The following is a 16,163-nucleotide window of genomic DNA, read 5'->3' as shown; positions in this document are numbered from 1 at the left end:
ATTAAAATTCACCTGTAAGGCCTTACACAACAATTTCCGGCCCCAACGCATATAAGACCAAACAACATGGTCTTTCAGAAAGGCAGACAAGTGAGAAGATGGAACATGAAGAATATATAACCCCAAAAGTGGCACCAACAAATCCCTTTCAAGTGAGAAATTGAGTGCAACAGATGTTTCAAGGCACCAGTCTTGCAACACCTGCAGTCCACAAGCTAAATTATAGATCTGAAGGTCCAAAAGACCGAACCCCCTCCTAGTCACAGGGAGCATCATCACTTGTAAAGACAACTGGGACCATTTACAATCCCCCAAAGAAACATACAAAGTTCTTTATATAAGGTGTCCAGATCATGCCGTCTTAGCCATAGAGGCAAGGTCTGAAATAGATATAACCAGCGGAAAACCAGCATCATATCATAGAGATAAATATGACCTGCCAACGATATAGGAAGAGAGCCCCAAAGCCGCATGCTTTCTATAGACTTTTTGAGTAACGGACCCACATTATACTCGTATAACTTCCCCAGGTCCGAAGGTTAACTATTTGGGTAAGAACCCAAATAGTTAACCTGAATGGGCGCCTCCTTCAAAGGGAAGCTAGGCCAAACTGTGGGTATGGTAAGATGCAGAGACATAGCTTCCGATTTAGAAACATTGAGCTTTAAACCAGAGACCTCACCAAAGCTATGAAACAGATCCAATAAGACGGACAAAGCACCCTCTGGTCGAGTGATAAGCATCATTATATCATCCGCAAAGGCCAAGCAGCGGATCGAAGACTCACCCACCGTCATCCCCAGCAAGTCGGGATGCTGTCGAATCTGTATCAATAATGGTTGGTTCTAAAAACAATATATGCAGTAAAGGGGAGAGCGGGCAACCCTGCTGCGTCCCCCTCCCCCAACCGAAATACTGGAGAAACATGACCATTGACCAGTATCGCAGCCGCAGGATTAAAATATAAGGTTTGCACAGCATGCAGAAATTACCCCGTAATCCTATAACGTTCTAACAAAGGAAAGAGAAAGGCCCGATCAAATGCCTTCTCTGAGTCAAAACTGATGACCAGAGAAGGTGGAAATCACAATGGGCCTAGCCAGTAACAACTTATGAACATTATGTCCCGCCTGACGGCCCTTCACAAAACCGACTTGATCCTCACCCATCGTAAATGCAGTATATTTTTTTTCAGTCTTACAGCTTTTGTAAATAAAGTACTTGGGTGGAGGCCTTGGAGAATGAAGCACGATCTTCAAATTTGCATTTAATAAAGTCTTCCTGTTTGCCCTTTGAGAGCTTTAGGGAAGATCTTTATTTGCTGTTTTTGGTTATAAAGATAGTGCCTGAGGTAATTCTTCTAATAGTGAAAATGTGTTATTTACCTATGTTTTTCAGGTTACTCACTTTAATCATTTTCAACAGGTGTATCTCTACCATTTGATACTTCCTTATAATACTGATGTCAGACTCTGCCAATTCTACTCTGCTGTTTTGCAACCACTCTAAATAGAGTGATTTTGTGAAGTGTAGGAATGGAGTGGTTGTCTATGCCTTCAAATATTAATAGGGAAAGAGAAGGTACCAAGTTTCGAAACAAAGCAAATCCAACAGAGAGGGGCACTGGAAATGCCTATTATGTTAAAAGAGCCTGTATATATTATACTGTGGAATACTTTTAATTAAAAGATAGTTGGAACAAACAGCCCATCCAAAATTAGATCTGATGGACTGTTTCAAGATTTGATGAATAAAATGTGAAAATGTGTTCTTGTAGAAACTACAGACCCTATACTTTGGTCATTTTTAATACAGGCATTGAAAGTATTAAGGACATCAGAGTTTATGCCCTATGTAGTATTTATTGCTGCTCCAGAGCTAGACACACTGCGTGCCATGCATAAGGCTGTTGTGGATGCTGGAATTACAACCAAGCTTCTGACAGTAAGTACCTTTTTTATCTGTGTCTTCTTTTGTAGAAAAAATTAGTTGATACCATATATACTTGAATATAAACCGACCTGATTATAAACCGAACTAACCTCTCCTCCTCCCCCCAAAAAGGGGGGAAAAAGGTTCACTCTAATATAAACTGGGGAGGGGGGGGGGTAATATATTCAGTTGCCCTTCTTGCACCCAGCCCTTCTTTCCATACCTCCTTCCCTTCCTGCCCTGCTGTGTACCTAGCCTTCGATTCCCACTGTAGGCCTCCCTTAAGCCCTGGTGGTCCAGTGGTGAACCGAGTCAGGAGTGATCCTTCCCCGCATCCTATCCTGGCCAAATGTTAACCACCCCACCTGTCTCCCGGACCCGTTGCAAGCTTCCCGCAGACCTACTTTAAGCCCTGGTGGTCCAGCAATGAGCCAGGACAGGAACAATCTTACTGTGTCTTGTCCCAGCCAACTGTTAACCACCACACCTCCCTCCTGCCTCCCGGACCCCTCTACAACATACCTTTTAACCCTGGTGGTCTAGCGGTGAAGCAGGGCAGGAGTGATCTTCCTTCACTCCTATCCTATGCAGAGCCGCAATCAGAAATGGCTGCTGGGAGTTCCTGCAGCAATCTCGCAGATTCTCACAGTTTCATGAGACTGTCCTGGGAACTTGCAGTAGCCATTTCTGATTGCAGCTATGCACAGAGCAGGAACGAAGGAAGATTGCTTCTGCCCCACTTCACCACTAGACCACCAGGGTTCAAAGGTCATGTTGTAGAGGGAGATGGGAAGGAAGTGGGGTAGTTAACAGTTGGCCGGACAGGACGAAGGAAGGATCGCTCCTGTCCCAGCTCACTACTGGACCACCAGGGCATAAGGCAGGCCCGGGGGAGGCGTGCAGTGGGTCCGGGTGAGGGGCAGGGGAGCACACAGACCTGAGGACCCAAATATAAAGAGACACCTATTTTTGGGCCATTTTTTTTGTTTATATTTGAGTATTTACGATATATGTAAATTGTGTTTCCTGTGTAATATAGAATGTTTTTGGATTTTAGTTTTAATTACATACCTTTCTAAATCTAAACTCAATGAGAGTTAAGAACATGAGTTGCCATACTGAGATGGACTGAAGGTCCATCAAGCCTAGTATCCTGTTTCCAACAGTGGCCAATCCAGGTCAGATACCTGATAATTTTTCCCTATCCAAGCAAGCTTAAAATCCAAATATGGTACATGTTAATTAAGGATGCTGACTGAATAATGCATCCAGCAGAGATGTCTAAGGGTCGGGCAGTTTTCAAAGTGATTTCCATAGGGAAAAATTGCCCACACTATAGCGAATAAATTTATCATATTTTTCGCTCCATAAGCCACACCTCCGCCCTCCGGCATTCTGCTGCTGCTCGTCGGTCTCCCCCCCCCCCCCGACCCACCGCTGGTGCTGCTCGCCGCCCTCTTACCTGCTCGATGCCACAGGAAAGGAAGAGAAGGTCCGGCGGCGTGTAATCGGGTCCACAAATCTTGCCCCAGTGTCAATTCTGACATCGGAGAAAAGGTCCAGGCCAGCATTCGCTAGCCCAATTGCATGCCGCCGGCCCTTCGTGGAGTTGCGGCAGCAGGAGTCAGCCGCTTTGCCATGTCAGCAGCGGCGTTGGGTGTGTGCGTTAGGTGCGCTGTGGTCCAGGAGTGCAGGAGCCTTGTTTTAGTTAGAGAAGCTGGCTTTTTGGACTTCCGTCGAGGGATCTTCAGGCTCCTGAGACGTCAGTAGTGCTCCAGTTCCTGCAATGTGGCCTTGAGGATCGTGACAGCTCATTCCTGTGGCAAGTTTGGGGGGGGGGGTTTGTGTGTGTTCAGTGGGGGGGGGGGTGTAGCTTGGTGCGGATGTGCTAGTGGCACTTGTGGGGCAGGGCCTGGGAGGTGAGCCTCTGGTTATTTGGGGTAATAGGATGTTGGTAGGTTGCGGTTTACCAGGGTTTGGTAAAGGGTTTTTTTGTGCTTATGGCGCCTGCTAAAAAGTCTGGTTCCAGGGGAGGGAGGGGTCATTTTGCAGCGGTGGCAGTGCCTGTTGGCAGACTAGGGAGGAGGAATCTGTGCGGCAGGGAGGAAGGCAGGCTTCGTGAAGTTATGGCGAGCGGTGGACCAGGGAGGAGGAATCAGCTTGGCAGGGAGGAAGGCAGGCAGGCAGGCTTCGATGCAGGAGGGAGGAAGGACAAAGGCAGGGAGGGGGAGGGGCAAGAACTCAGGACATAGGAAGGAAGAAGGGAGGGAGAGAATAGAAAGAGACAATTGTTGGGTCTGAGGAAGTAAGGAAGGAAAGAAAGAAAGCTATCTAGTGCAACCAGAAATCACCAGACAACAAAGGTAGTATTTCAATTTTGTGATCAAAATCTGTCTGCTGCAGTATATTTGTCTATTTTTCTAGAGGGTTTGGATCCAGAGGCACAATTTGGTTCAGAATATTTTTTTCTTGGTTTTTCCTCCTCTAAATCTAGAGTGCATCTTATGGAGTGAAAAATACGGTATTTATTTATTTATTTATTTTTAAAATTTATGAATCGCTTAAATCTAAGCAATGCACAAAAACATTTACATCCACAGTTTCAAACACAAACATAAAATGCAGTAAACAAATAAATCAGTCAATCTCCCCCACAAAATTTCCCTAATACAGATTTATTCAAATCTGAGGCATATAATGATCACAGAGTTAGAGAAAAGCAACAATTTCTTGAAAGACATACGATCTTTGCATAATCTCATTATACATGGAATTGAATTCCAGAGATTCTTACCGGCAATTGAGAAAATAGATATTCTAGATTTTACATAGCGAATCCCATTTTCTTTTAAATTATTGAGCAACATCCCCCACTCAGATCTCAAACATCTTGCAGGTTGATAGACTTCCCACAAGTTTTGAAAGCAAGTAGGAGAAGAGGAGTACAATATTTGATGAACAACTGACAGAGCTTTATAGCAAATTATCTGCTTAACAGGTAACCAGTGTAGAGCTTTTAAGATCGAGGTAATATGGGCAATCCTTGGAATACCCATTATCAATTTAGTCGCCGAATTCATTAGAAGTTGCACAGGTTTACATGTTTTCTTTGACAATCCAAGATACAGAAGATTGCAGTAATCAATTTGAGGTAGCAATAACGCTTGAACAACAGAGCGAAAATCTACAGGCAGGAGCAGCGGTTCTAAATAAGATGTGAAGTTGTGCATATCCTCCTTGTACCACTTTAACTATGTGTTGTTTTATAGAAAGCTGAGAATCTAACCATACCCCAAGAACCAACATCTCAGTATTTACCAGTAATTGTGTGCCCAGAATTAGAACATAAGATTGCAGCTGCTGGGTCAGACTAGTGGTCCATCGTGCCCAGCAGTCCGCTCACGTAGTGGCTCTTTGGTCAATGACCAGTACCCTATTTGAGTCTAGCCTTACTGTGCGTATGTCTTGAATCCCTGAAGGGTGCTTTCCCCTATAACAGCCTCTGGAAGAACGTTCCAGATTTCTACCACTCTCTGGGTGAAGAAGAACTTCCTTACGTTTGTACGGAATCTTTTTCCTTCTAACTTTAGCGAGTGCCTTCTCATTCTCTTCACCTTGCAGAGGGTGAACAATCTCTCTTTCTCTACTAAGTCAATTCCCTTCAATATCTTGAATGTTTTGATCATTTCATAAGAACATAAGCAATGCCTCCGCTGGGTCAGACCCGAGGTCCTTCGTGCCCAGCAGTCCGCGCACGCGGCAGCCCAACAGGTCCAGAACCTTTGCAGTAATCCTCTATCTATACCCCTCTATCCCCTTTTCCAGCAGGAAGCTGTCCAATCCTTTCTTAAACCCCAGTACCGTGCTCTGCCCTATTATGTCCTCTGGAAGCAAATTCCAGGTGTCCATCACACGTTGCCAGGAAGTTCTTCTTTACCCATTTGTTTTGAATCTGTCCCCTTTCAACTTTTCCGAATGCCCTCTTGTTCTTTTATTCTTTGAAAGTTTGAAGAATCGGTCCTTCTCTACTCTCTCTATGCCCTTCATGATCTTGTAATTTTCTATCATATCCCCTCTAAGTCTCCTCTTCTCCAGGGAAAAGAGACCCAATTTCTCCAATCTCTCAGCGTACAAAAGGTTTTCCATCCCTTTTATCAGACGCGTCGCTCTCCTCTTTCGAGTAACGCCATATCCTTCTTAAGGTATGGCGACCAATATTGGACGCAGTACTCCAGATGCGGATGCACCATCGCCCGATACAACGGCAGGATAACTTCTTTCATTCTGGTTGTAATACCCTTCTTGATTATGCCTAGCATTCTATTTGCCTTCTTAGCGGCCGCTTCATTGTCATGTCCACCATTACCCCCAAGTCCCTTTCTTGGGTACTCTCATTCAATAACATCCCTCCCAACGTATAGTTGTATCTCGGGTTTCTACTTCCCACATGTAATACTTTACATTTTTCAATGTTGAACTTCATCTGCCATCTTGTCGCCCATTCCCCTAGTTTGTTCAAGTCCCTCTGCAAGTCTTCGCAGTCCTCCTTTGTCCGAGCTCCACTAAATAGTTTGGTGTCGTCTGCAAATTTTATTATCTCACACTTCGTCCCTGTTTCTAGATCATTTATGAATATATTAAATAGCAGCGGCCCGAGCACCGAGCCCTGCGGAACACCACTCGTGACCTTCCTCCAGTCCGAGTAGTGGCCCTTCATCCCTACCCTCTGTTTCCTACCTTCTAACCAGTTTCTGATCCATCTATGCACGTCTCTGTCCACCCCATGGTTCTTCAGTTTCCGGAGTAGACGTTCATGAGGCACCTTGTCAAAGGCTTTTTGGAAATCCAGGTATGTGATGTCTATGGGGTCTCCTCTGTCCATCCGTTTGTTAATTCCTTCAAAAAAGTGCAATAAGTTAGTTAGGCACGATCTCCCCTTGCAGAAACCATGTTGGCTGGTTATCAGAAGTTCGCTTCTTTCAAAATGTTCATCGATGCTTTCTTTTATCAGTGCTTCCGCCATTTTCCCCGGAACCGAGGTCAGACTCACCGGTCTGTAGTTTCCCGGGTCACCTCTTGATCCCTTTTTAAAAATGGGCGTAACGTTGGCTATCTTCCAATCCTCTGAGATCATGCCTGCTTTCAGGGATAGGTTGCAAATTTGCCACAGTAGTTCCGCTATCTCCTCCTTTAATTCCTTCAGAACCCTTGGATGGATTCTATCCGGACCCGGGGATTTGTCAGTTTTTAGTTTTTCTATCTGCCTGAGCACATCTTCAAGGCTCACTTCCATGGATGTTAATTTTTCTGCTTGATCTCCATTGAAGAATTGCTCAGGTTCCGGTATGCTGGTTGTGTCTTCGTTTGTAAATACAGATGAAAAGAACGTGTTTAGTCTTTCTGCAATTTCTTTCTCCTCCTTCACCACTCCCTTCCTTTCTCCGTCGTCCAGCGGCCCTACCTCCTCCCTAGCCGGCTGCTTCCCTTTAACATATCTAAAGAACGGTTTGAAATTTCGTGCTTCCCTGGCTAGTCTCTCTTCATACTCTCTTTTGGCTTTTCGAACCACACGGTGACATTCTTTTTGATACTTCCTGTGCTCATTCCAGTTCCCCTCAGTTTTGTCCTTTTTCCATTTTCTGAATGAATTTTTCTTATTGCCTATCGCTTCCTTCACTATTTTAGTTATCCATGCCGGGTCTTTTGTTCGACTCTTTTTGCACCCCTTTCTGAATCTGGGGATATACAGATTTTGCGCCTCGCTCACCGTGTCCTTGAAAAAAGACCAGGCATGTTCTACCGTTTGCCATTTTTTGGAAGTTTTCCTAAGTTTCTTCCTTACCATATCCCTCATTGCTTCATAGTTTCCTTTCCTGAAGTTAAAAGTTGTCACTATGGTTCTCTTCCCTTTCGGTATTCCTACCTCAACCTTGAACTAGATCATGTTATGATCGCTGTTTCCCAACGGTCCCACTACTTCTACTTCCTTTGCAGGTCCCTCTAACCCATTTAGGATTAGATCCAGAGTGGCATTTCCTCTCGTCGGTTCCCTAACAAGCTGCTCCAAGAAGCCATCTTTTGTAGCCTCCAGGAATTCTGTCTCCCTAGCGCATTTTGATCTTCCAAGACTCCAGTCTATCCTGGGGTAGTTGAAGTCTCCCATAATAACTGTGTTACCGCTTTTGCATTCTCGCTTCATCTCGGCTTCCATTTCTTCATCGATATCTCCGGTTTGCCCGGGTGGACGATAGTATAGGCCCAACTTTATTTCAGGCCCTTTCCTTCCCGGTATTTTAACCCATAGTGATTCCAGCCTGTTTGTCGTCTCTGCTGTGTCCATTCTTGTCGATTGTATGCTTTCTTTTATGTATAGGGCTATTCCACCTCCTTTTTGCTCTGACCTATCCTGGCGATAGAGCTTGTACCCCGGCAGTGCTGTATCCCATTTGCTTTCCTCATTCCACCATGTTTCAGAGATTCCAATGATGTCTATGTCCTCTGCATTGGCCATGGCTTCTAATTCCCCCATTTTATTTCTTAGGCTCCTTGCATTAGTATATATGCAATTTAGATCCTGGTATTTTGTTGTCTTCATATCCTTTCCCTGTGCTGTGGTCTTTAGTGTCTTCTCTTTTACTACAATCTTTCTAACCTCTTCTTCTGGGTTAGTCGACTCCTGTTTCCCCTCAGTATCTTCATGGGATACCTTCTTCCGAATCGTCGACGCTTGGTCGACTGTCGGCTTTCCCCTTCCTCTCAGTTTAAAGCCCGATCTAGTCCTCTCCTGACATTATTTGCTAGAAGTCTAGTTCCCTCTCAGTTTTCTCTTTTCAAGGGAGTATTGTGAGAAATTGTAGGACTACCTGCAATCCCAATATCCCCCACAATCAAAACCTCAAATTTTTTCATATTTAACTGTAGGCCATGCTGCCCCATCCACATTGTTATTTCATGCATATAGCTATTCAAATTTATCTCCGTTTCCTGCAAATTCCCTATGGGGAAAAAGAACAAGATGTCATCTGCATACAGGCAGTATTCTACTCCTAAGGAACAAAATAACTTTCCCAAAGTAATCATATATATATTAAACATCAATTAAAACAGTGCAGAACCCTGAGGCACCCCTTTCTTCATTATTTTCTCTGTGGACAATTGCTGACCATGCTGAACAATGAAAAGAACGCCCATATAAATAAGAAGCAAACCAAGAATAAACCTCCCCTCTCAAACCAAGATTGAATAGTTTCAGCAGTAACAAATTTACATCTACTGTATCGAAACTCGAAAGCCCCTGGCACATCCAGAGAAACAACACAATATGAAATTTTTTTTTATCGAGATCCACCCTCAAAGTCTCAACAACTGAAGTTAATGATAATTCCACACTATGAGCCATTCTGAAACCAAACTGCATGGAATCCAAGTATCCTACTTCCTGAACAAAAGCATCTAGTTGCTTCATAATGATTTTCTCTGACACATTACCAAAAAAAGGTACAATCGAGATTGGTCGATAACTAGCAGACAAAGAAAGATCCAAACCTTTCTTTTTCAAGATTGGCTTTACGGTGGACCGTTTACAACTTTTCAGAAATGTCCTCTGTAACAAGATGTGATCTACTTTCAATTAAGGGTGCATTCTTGGGGTGGGGTTAGGAGAGGGACTAAAATAACATGTGTATTACTGGTTAGAAAAAAAGTATTTTCAGAAAAAGGTTTGTGGTATTGTGTGTACTTTCTTATTATGCTATTTTCAAAGTATATGCATACTTTTACTTTGAAACTTAGTGCAAAGTACCCATATACTTTATTGTTATTTGGGTGCTTTTAAAACTTGTTCACTTTAACAAATATAGAAATAAGAGGTAAAAAAAAAGTATCTATAGGTGTGATGCCTTATTACTGAATTAACACATTAGGTTAGTCCCATAAGAAGGAATCACCTTTATCTATTTTATTCTTACTTAGTTTCACATATTAAGTGGACTAACACAGCAGTCCCCAAGCTTTGAACTGTACCCTAATTCAAACTCCTCTTAATGACCTACAAATGCACTCACTCAGCTGCCCCTCACTATCTGTCTTCACTTATCTCCCCCTATGATCCCCCCTGTGAGCTCTGCTCAGCTGGTAAGCCCCTCCTATCTTTTCCCTTCTTTTCAACTGCCACCTTCAGACTCCATCCCTTCTGCCTTGCTGCACCATATGCTTGGAACAAGCTGCCCGAATCCCTACGGTGTGCTCTGTCTCTGGCAGTGTTCAAGGCCCAGTTAAAAGCCCATCTCTTCAACTCAACTCCTTTCACCTTGGGTTCTGCATCCCCAACCCTATATGTTGTATCTGTCTGTCCAAGTTAGATTGTAAGTTCTTCCGAGCAGAGACTGTCTATAAATGTCAAAATGTACAGTGCTACATACGCCTTTCAGCGCTATATAGTGATAAGTAGTAGTAGGCATAATTTGAAGAGCTTACACTAAATTTATGGCAAGCTTTATTAAAAAGAGCTTTTACATATACTGTTTCTAGGTACAACTGTGAGCAAAGGTTGAGGCAATCTGGGCAAATTATTTTTTGTGAATCTGTAGGGTGAACAGAATATGACACAGCCTCTGCATGGTACAGAGTTAGATAAAAATTAGACCAGTATACGAGCGGTGTACCAGGCATGAGCCGCACACTGAATGGCTGCTGTGAGGAGTTGCAGGACTCATGAGAAGTCACGGCAGCCATTCAGCGAGTGGCTCAGCACCGGGCAGAAGCGAGGAAAGCTTTACTCATGCCCAGCACACCACTGTGCCGCAAGAACTTGAAGTGGCCATTCAGGGATGGGCTCAGCATGGGACAGGAGCACAGAAAGCTTGCTTCTACCCAGTACACTGTTGAACAACCAGGGATTCAAAAAGGTACATGGGGGGAGGCAGGAGGGAGGTTGAAAAAAATTGATAGTTGGCCGGGACAATAGACAGGAGGGATCCCTCCAGTTCCGGCCTACCAGGTCATATAACAGGTTCAGTGGAGGCCTGCAGGACATTGAGAGGGGGGCTGAGTGCAGAGCCTGACAGGGATGGAGGGAGGACCCAAACATCTGCCCGGTACTGTGCTTAGGTTCCATCTACTGAAGTCTCCGTCAAAGCTCACTCCAGACTATATAAACCATCACCGCCGTCGAAGCCCTCCCCAGCCCATCCTCAATCAAATGGCCATATATGGAAACAGACTGTGTAAGTCTGCCCAGTACTAACCTTCAATATTACCATTATTTTCTGATTCGAGATCCTCTGTGTTCATCCCTCGCTTTTTTGAACTCTGTCACCATTTTCCTCTCCACTACCTCCCTCAGGAGTGCATCCACCGCCCTCTCTGTAAAGAAGAATTTCCTTATATTACTCTTGAGTCTACCACCCCTCAACCTCAAATTATGCCCTCTGGTTTTCCCATTTTCCTTTCTCTGGAAAAGATTTTGTTCTCCGTTAATACCTTTCAAGTATTTGAACGTCTGAATCATATCTCCCCTGTCCCTCCTTTCTTCTAGGTTTTACATATTCAGGGCTTCCAGTCTCTCCTCTTACATCTTTTGGTGCAAACCTCCTACCATTTTCATCGTCCTCCTCTGGACCATTTCAATTCTGGAGGCCGCATCTTCAAAAAGATATAAAAAGAATGGAGTCGGTCCAGAGGAAGGCTACTTAAAATGGTGTGTGGTCTTTGTTATAAGGCGTAAGGAGACATACTTAAAGATCTCAATCTGTATATTTTGGAGGAAAGACATGAGAGGGGAGATATGATAGAGATGTTTAAATACATGATGTAAATGTGCTCGAGTCAAGTTTTTCATTTGAAAGGAAGCTCTGGAATGAGAGGGCATAGGATGACGTTAAGATGTGATAGGCTCAGGAGTATTCTAAGGAAATAGTTTTTTACAGAAAGGGTGGTAGATGCGTGGAACAGTCTCTCAGAAGAGGTAGTGGAGACATAGACTGTGTCTGAATTCAAGAAAGTCTGGGATAGGTAAGTGGGATCTCTTAGAGCACAGGTGTCAAAGTCGGTCCTCGAGGGCCGGAATCCAGTCGGGTTTTCAGGATTTCCCCAATGAATATGCATGAGATCTATGTGCATGCACTGCTTTCAATGCATATTCATTGGGGAAATCCTGAAAACCCGACTGGATTACGGCCCTCGAGGAGGGACTTTGACACCCCTGTCTTAGAGAGAGGAAGAGATAATGGTTACTGCGGATGGACAGACTGCCATCATTTTTCTAAGTCATCTTATGTCCTTTGCCAGATACGGTCTCCAAAACTGAACACAATTACTCAAGTGGGGCCTTACAAACGATATGTAGAGGGGCAACAACACCTACTGGTTATGCCTCTCTTTATACAGCCTAGCATCCTTCTGGCAACAGCCACAGCCTTGTCACACTGTTTCTTTGCCTTTAGATCTTCGGATACTATCACTCCAAGGTCCTCTCCCCATCTATGCATATCAACCTCTCAGCACATATAGCTCCTTCCAATTACTAATCCCCAAATGCATTTCTTTGCATTGAATTTTATTTACCAGATATTAGACCATTCCTCTAACTTTTGCAGATCCTTTTCATGTTTTCCACTCTCTCCTTGGTGTCTACTCTGTTACAAATCTTGGTATCATCCGCAAAAAGGCAAACTTTTCCTTCTAACCCTTTAGCAATGTCACTCACAAACATATTGAACAGGATCATCTCCAGCACCGAACTCTGAGGGACTCCACTACTCACCTTTCCTTCGTCTGAGTGAATTCCATTAATCACCACCCTCTGGCATCTGTCCATCAACCAGTTTCTAATCCAGTTCACTACTTTGGTTCCTAACTTCAGCCTGTTTAAGTTTGTTCAAGAGTCTTCTATGAGGAACTGTGTAGAGAATGACACGTGGAAAAAATCTGTCCCCGTCACCGCCCCGTCACCGGCCCACCATCCTCTGCACCGCCCCGTCACCGCCGTTCCCTTCACCGCCCCGTCACCGTCCCCGCTGCATCCATATAAGCCTTAGTACTATTACTCACCTGCCAGTCCTTCCCTTTCTTTCCTGCTGTGGGTTTTTCTTTCCGACTTCATCCCCTTGGCCCAGAATCCTTTCACTCCCTCCTTCCAATTTGAGCCGGGAACACTAGCGATCGCACGGTCCCCGCAGCCACTACCTGCCTGCCTGCCCAATCGATCCTAGTGTTTAGCCAGCTCTCTCCCTTCTCCTCACCTTAGTTTATAGGTTTTCTTTTTCGGCGACCTGCACGCTTTCCCAAAGAGCCGCGCACACGCAGCTGCTCAGTGTTCAATCTTCTGCTCTGCTGCAACTTCCTGTTTCCGGTTGCGTCAGAGCAGAAGATGAAACTGAGCAGCAGCGGGTGCGCGGCTCTCTGATAGCGAGCGGGTCGCCGAAAAAGAAAATCTACAAATTAAGGTGAGGAGAAGGGAGAGAGCTGGCTAAACACTAGAATCGATTGGGCAGGCGGGTGTGAGCTGCGGGGACCGCGCGATCCTTCATGCCTCACTGCGGGGAACAAGACCATTCACCGCCCCGCGGGCGGTGAATGGCCTTGTCCCCGTCACTGCAGCGACTGCTAGTTTTCTTCCCCGTTTTCGGCGGGGAAAGTATGAAAATATACAAGAGAAGTTTTAATTTTCATGTATGTGAATTTTTCTTGATTGTTTTTTGGAAAATCTCACTGATTGTGAGCTTACCAAGACAGATTTGGAAAGCCATGTGGTAAAGCCTAAAATTGTTTGTTTTGGGGTTTTTTCTTTTCATCTTTTCAACAGGACATGGACTTGAAAAAAACAGTAGATGAAAGTATTCGGATTCAGAGAGCTTACAACCACTACTTTGATCTGAGCATTGTAAATGATAACCTGGACAAAGCTTTTGAAAAACTGCAAACCGCTATAGAGAAACTGAGGCGGGAACAGCAGTGGGTCCCCATAAACTGGGTATACTGAAACCATGAATAATGAAAGGAAACAAGCTTTCAACTGGTTCAGCCACATGGACAGAGGAAAGGCATCTGCCACAACAAGTCTTTTTACTCTGGGTAGTTTGAGTTAATGGTACACTGTTATGAATTTTATATAAAATTTTTGAAGGGCAAGTATACTTTAAAATGTAATTTATTATAATTTTTCTAACTTTTTACAGATGATGAGTCTATCATATATATGAAGGAAATGCGTTGAAGCATTTTATGTATATCTTGATTTAGTACCTTTGCCTTTTTCATCCAAGAACTAGTCTTCGTCCTTGGTTTTTAACATTTGCATTTTGATCTTAAACATTCACTGTGATTTAAAAGATACTTGAATCATTTGCATAAAGTTGTTCAGTGTATTATATTAAGGAGTTGATTAAATATACATACATATTAGAGAAACATTACTGTAGTCTTGATAAACATTGAAATTCAGTGCTTGCTGGCAGTAAAATTGAATGCTGCAACCCACACATTGCACCACTACTTCCAAATTTTATTACTGTACCATGTTGTACGTATATTACTAAAGTTTGACTTAAAAAAAAAATCTGATTTTACACAAATGTGTAAAGCATCTACTAAAGGAGTGTTAAAGCAATACATTGTACCTTCATTAAACATGCCTTGGGATCCAGCCTTTAAATACATTACAATGAGGAACAGATTTTAAATAAGTTTATATGTTATGGTTGAACCTAAGGCAAAGTAGTCTTATAACTGACAGCCTTGCAGTAAGGATTAAGGGAACTAGAACACAGTTTTCACAAGTGAAAGGAAATAAATATATAAAAAAACAACTTTAATGACCTTTTTATTATGACATGGATCTGTATTTATATATTCCATGACTTCAGCGCCTGTCAATATGAAGCTCTTACTCTTCCTTTGTAAGTGCTCTGCTCTGTTGAAGTGTAATATAGAAAAAATGTCTTTTGCCACAGATGTTAAAACTGTATTTTCTTTGTGAAACTTTTTAAGTTTTTTTGTTATATACTATAAATGTGATGTTATGTATTCTTTTTTCCTGTTTTAGAACACATTTGTATATTTTAATAATCAGAATATTTTATTGTGCTGGGTTTCCATATAGCAAAACTCCTCTTAGATCCTATATTTTTCATCACTTCAAATGTAAATTCTGCTTCGGTGATAGAAGAAAAGTCAGAACTCTTTTCTGCAATTGTTTACATGGAAAATGAAACCAAATTTAAAGATATGTAAGGTTTTAGTGAACAGGTCTAAAATACAGAAGATATAAAGGAAGAGAAATTTCACATCATGCCATGTAATGCCCGTAATTTCACCTTTTGGTTGGATGAATGAATATTACTATTTTGTTTAATTATAAAACAATTTAATGGTCACTTATCAGAATACGAGTTCGCAGACCTGCACTTTCTAATATGGCATTTCTGTTCAGTTATCTATGAACACCCTCCCCCATGTATTTGAATCAACTACTATAGCTCTTGTAGTTTTTTATATGACATTTGAAGTTTATGATTTTAATCTAATAGCTGGCTGTTGGAACTAACTTCAGGAAAAAATGACCTTAGTACTCAGGAAATAATTTCTTAGTATTAGCTATTATCATTAGTCAAAAAAACCTCCTATATTGTTATAAACATTATTATATCTTTATAAAAAAAAAATCAATGTTTAAATATTTCTTACTCATGCAAGTAAGTGGCTCACATTTTACTTAGAACAACTGCTACTTGCTTTATTTTTAATTCCTTTATAAATACATGAAAACTAAATACATCATAGTATCATTAATTTATCAAATTCACCATAGTTTCAGAATCAATATGCCAAACCAAGTTTTCAAGGTTAAATTATTTCCAAATTCCTCATCGATCTTAGAGGAGAGCAATGCATTCCAGATCTTTGGTCCTGTTATATAAAAGATAGATGTTCTATATTCTTCTAGGTTTTATCCTACATAGTACTCTGTGTAGTATTATGCTGCTTGTAACCTGCCTAGAACTCTGATTTGTGAGGATTCAGTGGGATATAAGACTGAACATATCCGTACAAGTTAGATCAGGAATAGGCAACTTTGGTTCTTGAGGGCTGCAACCCAGTTGGGTTTTCAGGATTTCCCCAATGATTTCTCATTTCAGCATGTTTTCCACTACTCAGTATGTCCTTGGCATCCAGACCAGACTAATCCAGAATCTGAGGGATTTGTCTGTCAACCAGCAAATGGAGAGGACACA

General features: G+C 42.6%; 1 protein-coding gene across 5 annotated transcripts in view; it reads left to right on the top strand.

The window, feature by feature from the left end:
• The window catches only part of MPP6 (membrane palmitoylated protein 6), a 138,737-nt gene extending 123,775 nt beyond the window's left edge, over positions 1-14,962 (top strand). For all 5 annotated transcript variants that reach the window (XM_033930829.1, XM_033930828.1, XM_033930831.1 and 2 more), the window contains 2 exons: positions 1,816-1,944; positions 13,736-14,962. In XM_033930829.1, coding sequence (XP_033786720.1) covers positions 1,816-1,944; positions 13,736-13,912 — 306 coding nt within the window. In that variant the 3' untranslated portion in view covers positions 13,913-14,962. The remainder of the gene's footprint in view (positions 1-1,815; positions 1,945-13,735) is intronic.
• Positions 14,963-16,163: the final 1,201 nt, after the last annotated feature.

Source organism: Geotrypetes seraphini, chromosome 2 (genome assembly GCF_902459505.1).
Source record: "Geotrypetes seraphini chromosome 2, aGeoSer1.1, whole genome shotgun sequence".
Classification (NCBI taxonomy): Eukaryota; Metazoa; Chordata; class Amphibia; order Gymnophiona; family Dermophiidae; genus Geotrypetes; species Geotrypetes seraphini.
The sequence above is the reverse complement of the archived record's forward strand: the minus strand, read 5'-3'. Positions and strand labels throughout refer to the sequence as shown.